The sequence below is a fragment of the Saccopteryx bilineata genome, chromosome 2, assembly GCF_036850765.1.
Source record: "Saccopteryx bilineata isolate mSacBil1 chromosome 2, mSacBil1_pri_phased_curated, whole genome shotgun sequence".
In the NCBI taxonomy this organism is placed as follows: Eukaryota; Metazoa; Chordata; class Mammalia; order Chiroptera; family Emballonuridae; genus Saccopteryx; species Saccopteryx bilineata.
Window position 1 is genome coordinate 376,025,528 of NC_089491.1, and position 13,177 is coordinate 376,038,704.

At 54.9% G+C, this 13,177-nt stretch overlaps 1 protein-coding gene across 4 annotated transcripts in view; it reads left to right on the forward strand.

Moving 5' to 3' along the window:
* The window catches only part of SRCIN1 (SRC kinase signaling inhibitor 1), a 71,709-nt gene that overhangs the window by 41,365 nt on the left and 17,167 nt on the right, over nt 1–13,177 (forward strand). For all 4 annotated transcript variants that reach the window (XM_066263796.1, XM_066263799.1, XM_066263797.1 and 1 more), the window contains 8 exons: nt 476–671; nt 1,253–1,451; nt 1,883–1,976; nt 2,473–3,332; nt 4,350–4,442; nt 4,688–4,731; nt 5,015–5,202; nt 6,286–6,461. In XM_066263796.1, coding sequence (XP_066119893.1) covers nt 476–671; nt 1,253–1,451; nt 1,883–1,976; nt 2,473–3,332; nt 4,350–4,442; nt 4,688–4,731; nt 5,015–5,202; nt 6,286–6,461 — 1,850 coding nt within the window. The remainder of the gene's footprint in view (nt 1–475; nt 672–1,252; nt 1,452–1,882; nt 1,977–2,472; nt 3,333–4,349; nt 4,443–4,687; nt 4,732–5,014; nt 5,203–6,285; nt 6,462–13,177) is intronic.

Below are 13,177 nucleotides of genomic sequence, written 5' to 3' on the forward strand. Positions count from 1 at the left end.
CTAGCTCTCTTTGCTTTCTCCCTGGGGCCTGTCTCGTGCCCCCAACCCAACCCTCTGAACTCCACGATGGATAAATTCACTACTCACAAACCCTCCGCTTAATTAATGTCTGGAACTAATGCCCCAATTTGCTCAACGATTCTGCTGCTCACCTCGGTGACAAATTTGTGCTGTTGTCTTTTCAAAGCTTAAAATAGCAGGCGTGCCCATGGCTCCTGTTCAGATGGCTTCTTGTCTGGCTTCCCTGGGTGCCTGCGTCCTTTGCCCACTCCTTACCTACTGGGTGTCCCAGGGAGGCAGAGGCCCCAAGAGGCTGGGAACTCTCCTGCAGCCACACAGCCAAGCCTGGAGTCCAGGAGACCCTTCTGCGTGTGTGTCGGTTGCTGGCTGGTGGGGGTTCCCCGGGCCTGGATGGGGGCAGAGGGCAGAGGGAAGTACTCATGCTCCGTTCCTTTTGCCTGCCTTGCCCCTGCAGACCCGCAGCTCACGCCACACTCAGGGAGCCCAGCCTGGGCTGGCAGACCAGGCGGCCAAGCTGTCCTACGCCTCAGCAGAGTCGCTGGAGACCATGTCGGAGGCCGAGCTGCCTCTGGGCTTCAGTAGGATGAACCGCTTCCGACAGAGCCTTCCCCTCTCGCGCTCCGCCAGCCAGACCAAGCTGCGCTCACCAGGTACTGCCTGCTCATCCATCCTCCTCCTGGCCACTGGCTCCTCCCTCTGCTGGGCTTGCCCTGTCTTCCTCTGCAGCCCCTTTACCGTTCCATTTCTCTTCGGCCATCTTTCCGGAAGCCTCTGCCTCCGTCCCCATCTCTCCACCCGCCCCCAGCAATCTCCTCTCAGAGCCCCTCCCTCCCCAGTTTCTCTTCCCAGCCTTCCTCCATCTCTCCCACCCCTCTCCCTGTCAGCATCTGCTGCCCTATCTCTCCTCCTCTTCAGCAGTCCCCCCTTACTTCATAGCCTCCCTTCCCACCCCTCTCCCTCTCAGCAACGGCTCCCCCTCGGCTTCTGTCTCACCTGCTCCTGCCCCCGATTCCATTTCCTTGCCCAGGCTCCAACCTGCCCAGGCTCCAACCTGCCTCCAAGGTGCCTTGAGAGGTCGGCAGCATGAGGAGTGCCTGGGTGCACCTGCACTCGGGGTCAGCGTCCGGTCTCAGACCCTGTCTCTGCCGGACCAGCTCGGCTCCCGAAGGCCCCCGTCGCTCTCCTGGCCGGCGGCGTGGTGGCGGCGGCACTGACAGCGTCTCCTTCGCAGGGGTGCTGTTCCTGCAGTTCGGGGAAGAGACTCGGCGCGTGCACATCACGCACGAGGTCAGCAGCCTGGACACGCTGCACGCACTCATCGCGCACATGTTCCCGCAGAAGCTCACCATGGGCATGCTTAAGTCGCCCAACACCGCTATCCTCATCAAAGACGAGGCTCGCAATGTCTTCTACGAGCTGGAGGACGTCCGGTGGGCGTGGCTCCGCGGGAATTGGCGGGGCGGGGGGGGGGGGGCTTCCGCGAACTCCTCCTCGGTAGAAGGCTTGACTTCGCAGGCCATTTCCCGGCCCCTTCTGACCCAACCCCAGCCCTCCTCTCCTCCCGGAGCCCTACCACCCCGCCTCCTTCCTCGATCATCCCAGCACCACTCCCTCCCCTCCAAATCATCTGCCTCTCCTGGTTCTCAAAGTCTTGAGTTAACCTGAAACTGGTGTGAGACCGAGGAAGGGGATGGGGTGGAGGCTGCTGGGTGTCTGTGTTGGTGGCAGGTAGCCTGAGGTATGAGACCCACCGAACAAGGAGTTGGGAGTTGCCATCCCTCTTCCTTCTCCCTGGTGCTGCCCCTCCTCAACACAGGACTGGGTGATGGTGACCCTCTGAACCTCCCCCTCCACCTTCCAGGGACATCCAGGACCGCAGTATTATCAAGATCTATAGAAAGGAGCCACTCTACGCTGCTTTCCCTGGCTCACACCTCACCAACGGGGACCTCCGGGTATGGCTGGGTGTTCCCAGGGCACTGGGGAGGCTGGGCAGATGGGGTTGGTCCCAGATCACAATCTGTCACCAGGAACAAAGGTCGGCTTTGGAGAAGGGAACATAGAGGCGGAGGCAGAGGAGGCCTCCATTAATTATGGGGTCATGGAGGAGTCCCTACGCTTACCTGCCGCTTTGCTACCCCCAACCCCCTTGTCTGCTTAGGATTTCTTCAACACGTCTCTAGATATTCTAAAGGGTTCTTCCAGGAACCACTCCTTGCCGTTGGGATTCCCCATCCCTCACCATAAGGTGGGCTGCGGGTTGCTCCTCTTGTGTGTTTCCATCTGCCACTTCTACCTCCATTCTGGGAGCCCTAATGGGAGAGGGACCCAAGATACAGCCGGAGTGAGGGAAGGCAGAGAACAGAAGGGATTTCCTAAGTGTCAGGGGGAAGATGCTGGCTCCTCAAGCAAGGGACACCCTTTGTGACTAGCCTTGTGTCTTTTGCACAGAGAGAGATGGTGTATGCTTCGAGGGAGTCGTCGCCTACGCGGCGCCTCAACAACCTGTCGCCGGCGCCGCACCTGGCGTCCGGTTCGCCGCCGCCCGGGCTGCCGTCGGGACTGCCGTCCGGGCTGCCTTCAGGTTCCCCATCGCGCTCACGCCTCTCTTACGCCGGGGGACGCCCGCCCTCTTACGCCGGCAGCCCGGTGCACCATGCGGCTGAGCGGCTGGGAGGCGCCCCCGCCGCCCAGGGCGTCAGCCCCAGCCCCAGCGCCATCCTGGAGCGGCGCGACGTGAAGCCGGATGAGGACCTGGCGAGCAAGGCGGGTGGCATGATGTTGGTGAAGGGAGAGGGCCTCTACGCCGACCCCTACGGGCTGCTCCACGAGGGCCGCCTGAGTCTGGCCGCGGCCGCCGGCGACCCGTTCGCCTACCCGGGTGCCGGCGGCCTCTACAAGCGCGGCTCGGTGCGCTCGCTCAGCACTTACTCTGCCGCCGCGCTACAGTCGGACCTGGAGGACTCCCTGTACAAAGCGGCGGGCGGCGGTCCTCTCTACGGCGACGGCTATGGCTTCCGCTTACCGCCCTCGTCCCCGCAGAAGCTGGCAGACGTAGCGCCACCCGGAGGTCCCCCACCGCCGCACAGTCCCTATTCGGGGCCACCTAGCCGCGGATCGCCGGTGCGTCAGTCCTTCCGCAAAGACTCAGGCTCCTCATCCGTCTTCGCTGAGAGTCCCGGAGGCAAGACCCGAAGCGCCGGGGGCCCTTCGACGGCCGGAGTCCCCCCTTCCGAGCTTTTCCCCGGGCCTGGGGAGCGCCCGCTCATTGGGTTCGGGCCGCCTGTGCAAGCAAAGGACACGGAGACCAGGTGGGGACGCTGGCGAGGTCCCAGGGCAGTGAGGGTGGGGTGGAGAGGAGGCATTGGAGAATTTGTGGCAGGATTTTGTCCTGGACTCTGAGATCCCGGAATCTTTTGTAGACCCAGAGTAGTCTAGTGGGGTTGCCAGAGTATTTTGAATGTGACAGGGAAGACAATAGAGAGATGGACATGCCATTTTCCTTCTCTATGCAAGACCTTAGGGGTGGACAAAAGGGCCCCAAACAAGGACTTCGGAGACCTGGGTTTGCATCTGTTCTCTGAACTTGTTTCCCTAACCAAAACTGAGTTTGAACCAGCACTCTTGAGTGCCTTTCTTGCTCGGACAGAATTTGCAGTCGAGAGCTGTCCAGCACAGGGCCTGCTGAAGTCCACCGGGGAGTGGGTGCTGGTAAGAAATAGGGATGCGGGGAGAGAGAGGCACAGTCAGTTACATACCCTCCGATCTGGCAGGGCACTGACCTGTCCCTCTCTGCCCTCAGGTAGTGCCACTGAGAGGTAAGAAGTGATTTACATTTGCATAGCTCTCTTGAGGCCTGTGGTTCGGGCAGTGCACTGGGCACTGTCAATACCAAGTTGGGTAAACCCCATTCTGCCCTGTTTAGTAAGGGAAACACATTTTTAAGTGCTTGTAGTTCCCTTGGGAGTGTGTACAGGCACTCCTCAAGGCTGCTGGGGGTGCTGGGATGGCTCCAGAGGAGGTAGGGAGGGGCATACCAGGCCAGGGGAAACATGTGGAAGCACTGAGAGGTCCGGGTGAGGCCTATTAGGGAGCCAGTGGTGAGAGATGAAGCTGTAGAGGGAGAGGTGACTGTCAGAGAGACAAGCCTACCAAGGTTATACTGGGGGGCAGGGAGGGGGGTGACTGTGGGCTTGATCCCTAGTTGTTGGGGCCCTTTGAATTGTCTGTATGCTGGTGTGGAGGAAATTGTATTTTCATAATGGAGGCTGGGCAGGAAGGACTCCATGCCTAGAGAAGAGTTTACTCAAAGCCACCTTCCTCCCCAGGGAGCGCATGGAGGCCATGGAGAAGCAGATTGCCAGCCTCACAGGGCTGGTGCAGAGTGCCCTACTACGAGGTTCGGAGCCTGAGACCCCCAGGTGAGGCACTTCTCCCAACACCAGTCAAAGCCTGTGGTTGGGGCAACAGGAAGGGAAAGTGGGCAGTAGGAGCCCTGGGCTCAGCTGTGCCATTGTCTCACCATGTGACTCTGGGTGTGAGTCCCTTTCCTTCTCTGGGACTCCATTTTAAGGTCAGGGGAGAGATTTTATTAAGGTCTCACCCAGTTTTGACTGTATGGGGCCAGCCTGAACCCTCTAGTAGCCATCTTTTCCCTATGCCACAGTGAGAAGATTGAAGGCTCCAATGGAGCAGCCACACCATCAGCACGTGAGTGATCCTTCACCCCTCCCCCACAGGTCCTTAAACTCTCCTAGCCTCATCCATAAAGTGAGGATTAAACAATAGCTACTGGTATATCACTTGGCTAGAAAGGGTAAATGAGTTGTCATCTTAGCCCAAGATGTCTTTGCCCTGGCTCCCGACAGGAGAGCTGACTACTATCTAGGACAGGGAGTCAGAGCCACGTGCCTCTGTCGCTACTGTGTATGGGGGACCCCACCCCCCTCCAAAGCTCATCTGTTCTTCTCCCATCCTTGTGGTCCTTGTGTAGCCTGCGGGTCAGGCGGCCGGAGCAGCGGGGCCACCCCAGTGTCCGGCCCTCCCCCACCCTCAGCCAGCAGCACCCCTGCGGGACAGCCTACTGCCATCAGTCGTTTGCAGATGCAGCTGCACTTGCGTGGCCTCCAGAACAGCACTAGTGACCTGCGCGGCCAGCTTCAGCAACTGCGGAAGCTCCAGGTACCGACCCCTCCGGGGCCTTAACCGTGCCCCGCCCCCTCTGAGCCCACCCACTTAAGCCGAAACTTATTCCAAGTCCTGCCCCATTCCCTTCACTCAACCGAATCACTGGGCATCTCTCCGAACGCTTTCTCCCCCTCCCCTTCCTCGAGTTCCTGTCCCCTCGCTAAATCTCTGTGCCTTCACTAAGCCCCCACCCCTCGCCCTTGTTCCCGTCACTGAGCCCTCCTTCCCCTTCTCTGAATCCTTACCGCTCTCCTGAAACCTCACCGCTCTCCTGAAAACCCCCATCCAGCGCACTGAGCTGCCACCCTTTATCGGTACTCAGAGAAGTCCCAGTTCCTTCCAGCCCTACATTCCTTTCCCCCCATCCCCTCAGTTCCCCCGCCTTGCCCCGCCTGGCAGATGGTCCCCCAGTCAGGAGCCTGGCATCACTGTGCTTGCTCCTCCAGGGGCCCCTAGAGCCCGTCAGGTGAGAATAATGAGCAGAGACAGGTTGGAGGGGGGCAGAGAGTTGCCATCTGGGCAACGGATAAATAAGATCTCGCCCACCCCCACCATTACTCCCAACTCGGTCTTAGAACTGGGTTCGAGGATTAGGTTAGTCTTCTCGTCCCAACCAAGAAAATTCTTATCAAACCCCAGTGCTTGAGTCCATCAAAGCCACAACCAAATAGTCGCATGGTCGGCAGGGCCCTACATAGGGCCACTCCTTGTCCCCCAAATATCCCGTTCTCCTGGTCTCTGTATTACCCCAGCACAGTAACTTTGTCGTCCGCCCCTCACCATCCCACCCCTTCGCTGCTGCTCACGTTCACCTTCTGCATGGGCCAATTCAGCACTCCTCCCTCTACTATCCCCTTGCCGTTCTCCTGCCTCTGTTCTCCAGAACTTAGCCCTTGGCTTCTGCCCCTCACCATCCCACCCTTTCGCTGCTGCTCACGGCCATAGCCGAGCAGCCGCATCTGCTGTGGAGCCCGCCCGGCATCGGACTGTCCTCTGCCTGCCTGCTCCCGGCCCTTTCCCTAATGCGTGCCTCCATCCCCTCCCACCCCGGTCCATCGGTCCATCTGCGTTCGGCAGCTACAGAACCTCGAGTCGTTGCGCGCGCTGCTGAAGGGCACGGAGGCGGAGCTGAGCATGCGTGTGTCGGAGGCAGCGCGGCGGCACGAGGACCCGCTGCAGCGACAGCGCACCCTGGTGGAGGAGGAGCGGCTGCGCTACCTCAACGACGAGGAGCTCATAACCCAGCAGCTCAAGTGAGACTCGGCGCAGCAGCCGAGGGAGGGCTGGGGGTGCGGCCTGGGTGGCGCGCAACCTGGTTTCTGGTTTCCCTGGGAGGCGCAGCTCCCTTCCTGCTGAATCACAGGTGACGTTCGTCTGTTCTGAAGCCTGATTTCCTTCTCCTGTGTGGCCTGATTTCTCTTTGACCCACAAACCTTTGACCATCTGGCGCAATTCCTGATTTCTTTTTTTCTGGCCTGCTTTGGCTATGGTCTTTCTTCCTAATGATCTGCAGTCTGGATACCCCGTGGCCTGCAGCCTTACTTTCATGTGGCCAGATGCCTGATTTCACTCAGCCCTCTGCTTTCATCCTGGTCTGTGCCCTGTGTAAACTGACCCTCCTGTAGAGTATTCAGGGGGAGCATTCAGGTGTGGCCAGCTGGGTCAGTTTGGTGCTGACCAGTGACAGTTGCCAGCACTCCAGTTCCCTAACCTCTGAGACCAGGCGTGGCCAGGGAAAACTCTCCTTCCATCATACTGTATAGCTCTAGCTTTTTCTGAAGGAATGAGAAATAGAGTATACCCCACCCACAAGTGTTTAGACATGGAAGGGTTAACAGAAGACAGTCCCTCTGAACCAAATTTAGCAAATAGCTGTCTGACCAAGATTCGATTGTCTGGCACTGCTGAAGGAAGACACTGCCTTTGGAGAGTGTCGTCCACTGTATGCACCCACCCCACTGCAGCCGGCCCTTGGGGACAGAGGCCCTCCCCCTTCCTCTGGCTTCCTGCTCGGTGGCACAAGGCGCAAGGCGACCTCATGTTCAGCACCAGCACTGAGAGGCTGTGTGATCTGGGCACTTTCTGCCCTTCTCTTTGCTGTGTCATCCTCATCTGTGCCCAGTATTAAGATTTTTGTAGTTCTTTCCAGAGAGGGCTTGGGTTCAACTGGCCAGTGACTCAGGGAGCCAGGAGAGGCTGCTCAGAGGAGCCCAGCTTCCTGTTTGATTGTCTCTCGCAAGGGGCTCCTTGAGAAGTGGCCCTGCTTCGTAGTCTTGGGTCCACACAGCCCAGTGGTACATGTGCAGAGGTCCCATGACCCCTTGTGGCTGAGGTAGAATATCGGGTCATCCCACATGGAAATAAGCTGGTTGTAGCCACTCCATCGGATGGATCTCCAAGTAGACTAGCAGCTGCTATCCCCCTAACCCAAGGAATTCTATTTCCTGACTTTTCTGTTCTCTCCTGGCCCCTTTTCACTCAGCACATAGGAGCTGGGTTGGAATTTTCAAAAGGAACTTTATTGAGACATTAAAGGAAATATAAAAGCACAGAGGCAGGAGAAATTAAAGGGCTGATTTATGCTTTTGTCATATGAGTGTCTGGCCTTCAGCGTCCTAGGGCCCTTGCTTTTCCAGGATCACAGACTCACTACCCCCTGCCCTGTTACCAAACCTGCTACTCAGAGTGCTCACTTGAGAGAGCTTGGGGGATGATGGATTGCTTCTGGCAGGATTCTCCATGCACTTTGAAGGGGGCTCCTGCATTTTGGGGGTGGAGCCTGGGCTGGGCCGCTCACCAGCCCTGCAGTGTCTATAGGGTGGCCATGAGGGCCCTCCCTACCTAGCTCCCATAGTCTTCTCGGGCACTTGGTGGACCAGCAGGCCCCTCCTTACCCCTGTACACTTGCTCTTTCTTGGCTTAGCTCTACCCCTTCTTGAAGTTTAGGCCAATACTATGCTTCATTCAGCTTGGCTTGCTCACCTATTATGTTCTTCCAGCCAAGCAATTGAGCTCTGTGTAGACATTGCCCTTGGGGGAGGCCTCTGCTGCCTAAGACCTTTTGGCTTCTGGAGTCTGACTTAGCCTAAGCCAGGGCTGGCTTGTAGGCATGTGATCTGTGCAGTAACATGGGGCTCCATGCGCGTAAGGGCCTCATGTTTGGTTTAATGCTCTGTTATCACTGTCTTGAAAAATTTTTTTTAGATTTTTTTAAAATTGATTTTAGAGGGAGGGGGGTGAGGAACAGGAAGCATCAACCCATAGTAGTTGCTTCTCTGTATGTGCCTTGACCCGGCAAGTCTGGGTTTCGAACTGGCGACCTTGGCATTCCAGGTTGACGCTTTACCCACTGTACCACCACAGGTCAGGCTTTTTTTAGATTTTTTAAAAATTAGAGGGAGGAGGGGTTGACATTTTTAATAATTTTCTAACCAGGGGGAAATCTTCATTTTGCATAGGGTCCTGCGAATTATATAGTTGGTCTGTCCTGATCCTCCCCTCTCGACCCTTCCAGGAATAAACCTGGGCCTGCAAAGCCCAAGCACTTTCTGATCTCAGTGTCTAGGCTTAAACTGGTCAGGGACTCATCTGCAGAGCCTGCCCAAGTTAGGGGACCCCACCCCAAAGTGCTCATGGAGCCTAAGGTGAGAGAGGGCCGGTCCCTTCGGCCTGGGAGTCGCAGTGCTCTCCTATCCTGAAGGCTCACCTGCATCTGCCTTTGAGTGAGGGTCTCTCCTCGCTCAGTTTTGAGAGTGACCATTGTACACAGCTAGCACGCCCTGAGTCATTCAAGTGCCATACAAAGCAGAAGAGGGTTATTCTTTCCCATGTGACAGAGCAGGGGCTGTGGGAGACAGTGGACGGCTGTGGGGTGATGTTAGTCCAGTGTGAGAGTGAGGTGCAGTGGAGCCCAATGGCTGATGTCAGACATGAGTAGACCCTGCTTTGCCACAAAATAGTTATATGACCTTGACAAGTTACTTAATCTCCTTGAGTCTCCTTAAAATATATATATATATATATATATATATATATATTTTTTTTTTTTTTTTTTTTTTTTTTTTTAATTCAGTGAGTGAAGGGGAGGCAGAGACAGATTCTTGCATGGCCCCTACTGGGATCCACCCAGCAAGCCCACTAGGGGGAGGAGCTCTGTCCCTCTGGGGCCTTGCTTTGTTGCTCAGCAACCGAACTCCTCTGAGGCCCGGGAGCCATCCTCCGATCCTGGGGGGTGGGGGTGGGCACGGACTTGCTCCAATTGAGCCGTGGCTGCGGGAGGGGAAGAGAGAGAAAGAGAGAGAAGCGAGAGGGGGAGGGGTGGAGAAGCAGATGGGCGCTGCTTCTGTGTGCCCTGGCCGGGAATCGAACCCAGGACTTCCACATGCCAGGCTGACACTCTTAACACTGAGCCAACTGTCCAGGGCCAAAAAAAAATTTTTTTTTGAGAGAGAAAAACATTGATTTGTTGTTCCACTTATTTATGCATTCATTGCTTGATTGGGGATTGAGCCAGCAGCCTGGGCTTAGCGTATGGGGACGATACTTTAACCAATTGAGCTACCCAGCCAGGGCTGAACCTCTCTTTTTTTCTTTAATGCCAAAGTCAGTTATATTAGTTAAAGTGGCTAATTAATTAGTTAAGGTGACTTCTATAACAAATCATATAATGGTTCAAAAGTAATAGACACATCTTTCTTATGGAACAGTATTGGGTGAGTTAGTGGAATGGCCCACCTCCGGGTAGTCATTCAGGGACCTGGGCTGATGGAGATCTTGCAGTCTTCAGTACGTGCCTGCCAAGACCCCCTACACCAGGGGTCCCCAAACTACGGCCCGCGGGCCGCATGCGGCCCCCTGAGGCCATTTATCCAGCCCCCGCCGCACTTCCAGAAGGAGCACTTCTTTCATTGGTGGTCAGTGAGAGGAGCATAGTTCCCATTGAAATACTGGTCAGTTTGTTGATATAAATTTACTTGTTCTTTATTTTAAATATTGTATTTGTTCCCGTTTTGTTTTTTTACTTTAAAATAAGATATGTGCAATGTGCATAGGGATTTGTTCATAGTTTTTTTTATAGTCCGGCCCTCCAACAGTCTGAGGGACAGTGAACTGGCAGAGAGACAGAGAGAGGAGAGAGAGGGGGGAGGAGCTGGAAGCATCAACTCCCATATGTGCCTTGACCAGGCAAGCCCAGGGTTTTGAACCGGCAACCTCAGCATTTCCAGGTTGACGCTTTATCCACTGCCCCACCACAGGTCAGGCCCTTTTTATTTTATTTATTTATTTTTTACAGAGACAGAGAGTGATTCAGAGAGAGGGATAGACAGGGACAGACAGGAATGGAGAGAGATGAGAAGCATCAATCATTAGTTTTTCATTGCACGTTGCAACATCTTAGTTGTTCATTGATTGCTCTCTCATATGTGCCTTGACCGCTGGCCTTCAGCAGACCGAGTAACCCCCTGCTGGAGCCAGTGTCCCTGAATTCAAGCTGGTGGGCTTTTGCTCAAACCAGATGAGCCTGCGCTCAAGCTGGCGACCTCGGGGTTTCGAACCTGGGTCCTCTACATCCCAGTCTGACGCTCTATCCACTGCGCCACCGCCTGGTCAGACCAGATTTGTTTTGAGGATTAAATAAGGCAGCGATTTTCAACCTGGGTGCCGAGGTAGGCACACTGGCATGCTGCAAGAATTTTTAAAACGTGCAATACCCGACTATTTAGTCAGGGGCACTGACCTCTTTTCCCTTCGATTGTCCAAAAAAAAAAAAAAAATGACAACAGCTAACATAACAACAGCCATCTCGTGTGAATGAATCAAAATGATACCTATTTTTTTTTGTCAGATTGGCAAAGAATATATTTTTTGGTGTGCCGCAGAATTTTAGTAATTAGTTTATGTATGCCATGAAATGAGAAAGGTTAAAAATTGCTAAAATAGCTCTGGCCGGTTGGCTCAGCGGTAGAGCGGCGGCCTGGCGTGCGGGGGACCCGGGTTTGATTCCTGGCCAGGGCACACAGGAAAAGCACCCATTTGCTTCTCCACCCCCCCCCCCTTCCTCTCTGTCTCTCTCTTCCCCTCCCGCAGCCAAGGCTCCATTGGAGCAAGGATGGCCCGGGCGCTGGGGATGGCTCCTTGGCCTCTGCCCCAGGTGCTAGAGAGGCTCTGGTCGTGGCAGAGCGACGCCCGCCCCGGAGGGGCAGAGCATCGCCCCTGGTGGGCGTGCGGGGTGGATCCCAGTCGAGCACATGCGGGAGTCTGTCTGACTGTGTCTCCCCGTTTCCAGCTTCAGAAAAATACAAAAAAAAAAAATTGCTAAAATAAGGTAATGAAAGGGAAGGGCTGAATGTGGCACCTGGCAATACAATAAGTGCTTAGGGCATGATAGCTCTTTAAGTAGCAGTGCTGACTCCCAGGATTTTATCCTTGGCTCCAGCGTGGTCTGTCTTTTTACCCACTAGTTGGATGAAGATGTATAAGGCATGCTGATAAGTTTTGCTGATGACACAGAGCTTTGAGGGGAGCAAATCTGTTGGCTGGTGAGAACTGAGATTCGGAAGTTGTTCCGATCTGGATAGTTGAGCTGAAACCCAACAGATGGGATTTGACAGGAATGCATGTAAAGTCCCGCATGTGGGTCAGGGATGTCAGTGACTCAAGCACAGAATTGAGGTGACCTACCTGGGCAGCAGTTCCTTCTTTCTCCTTTCTTTCTTTTTAAATTTTTTTGGAGGTCCCACCAACATCAGCAGTTCTTTCTTTCACTTAGTCATTCATTCCAGTTATTTAGCAGACCGACCGCTCTTCTGCTCCAGGCACCGGGCATTGGAGACGAGTCCAGAAGACATGGCTCCGGTCTCCCTGGAGCTGCACAGTCCCGCAAGTGAGCTCGTGGGGGGCAGGAAGCAGACCCCTAACCCCAAGTGCAGAGAATAGGAGCAAAGTTCCCATTGAGACCTGGGGACAAGTGGGAATTAGTCACATGTCTGTGCATGTGTGAGTATGTGTGTGTGTGGTTCAGTGGAGTAGTCTAGGCGGAGGAAATGGCATTAAAAAGTCCCAGAGAAGGCAGCACATACAAGGACCTTAGAGAAATTCTGGACGGTTGTAAACGGGAGCGAGCTGGCAGAGGACAGGAGGTGTGGCTGGAGGGAACTTCAAACCAGCCCCCAGGCCTGACCCCTTGCCGCTCCTTTCCTGTCTGCATTAGCTTATTTCATGCTTACAATGGCCCCAGCAGGGAGGAGCCCTCGCCACCCCCATATTCTGGATGAGGTGGTTGAGGCCTGGAGATACAGGTAACTTGCCCAGGATCTCGCCGTGGGAATGGGTAGAGCTGGGACTGGAGTTTGGATCTCTCTGACTCTGGAGCCAAATATTCAACTACAGCAGTGGTCCCCAACCTTTTTTTGGGCCACAGACCGGTTTAATGTCAGAAAATATTTTCACCGACCGGCCTTTAGGGTGGGACGGATAAATGTATCACGTGACCGAGACAAGCGTCAAGAGTGAGTCTTAGACGGATGTAACAGAGGGAATCTGGTCATTTTTAAAAACTAAAACATCGTTCAGACTTAAATGTAAATAAAACAGAAATAATGTAAGTTATTTATTCTTTCTCTGCGGACCAGTACTGGTCCGCGGCCTGGGGGTTGGGGACCACTGAACTATAGTACAACATGCCCTCCTTGGCTACCTTGAAGAGTTTGGATTTTAGCTTCAGAATGATGGAATCCACTTAGGGTTCAACACGGGGTGGTGACTTGGTCTGATTTACATTTTAGAAAGATGTGGGGTTAAAACAACACGAGCTCAGCATAAGCCAGCTGAAAAGCAAAGCAGTTTTGTCCTCAAAGAAAGAGGCTAGGTGTCTGGATCATTTGAGAAAAGGTAGGCAGACAGGGCAGTGCCACTCTGCAAGAATGGAGCGCCCTCAGGGGCACGTGCGGCTGCCCGCCGGCTCTCTGAA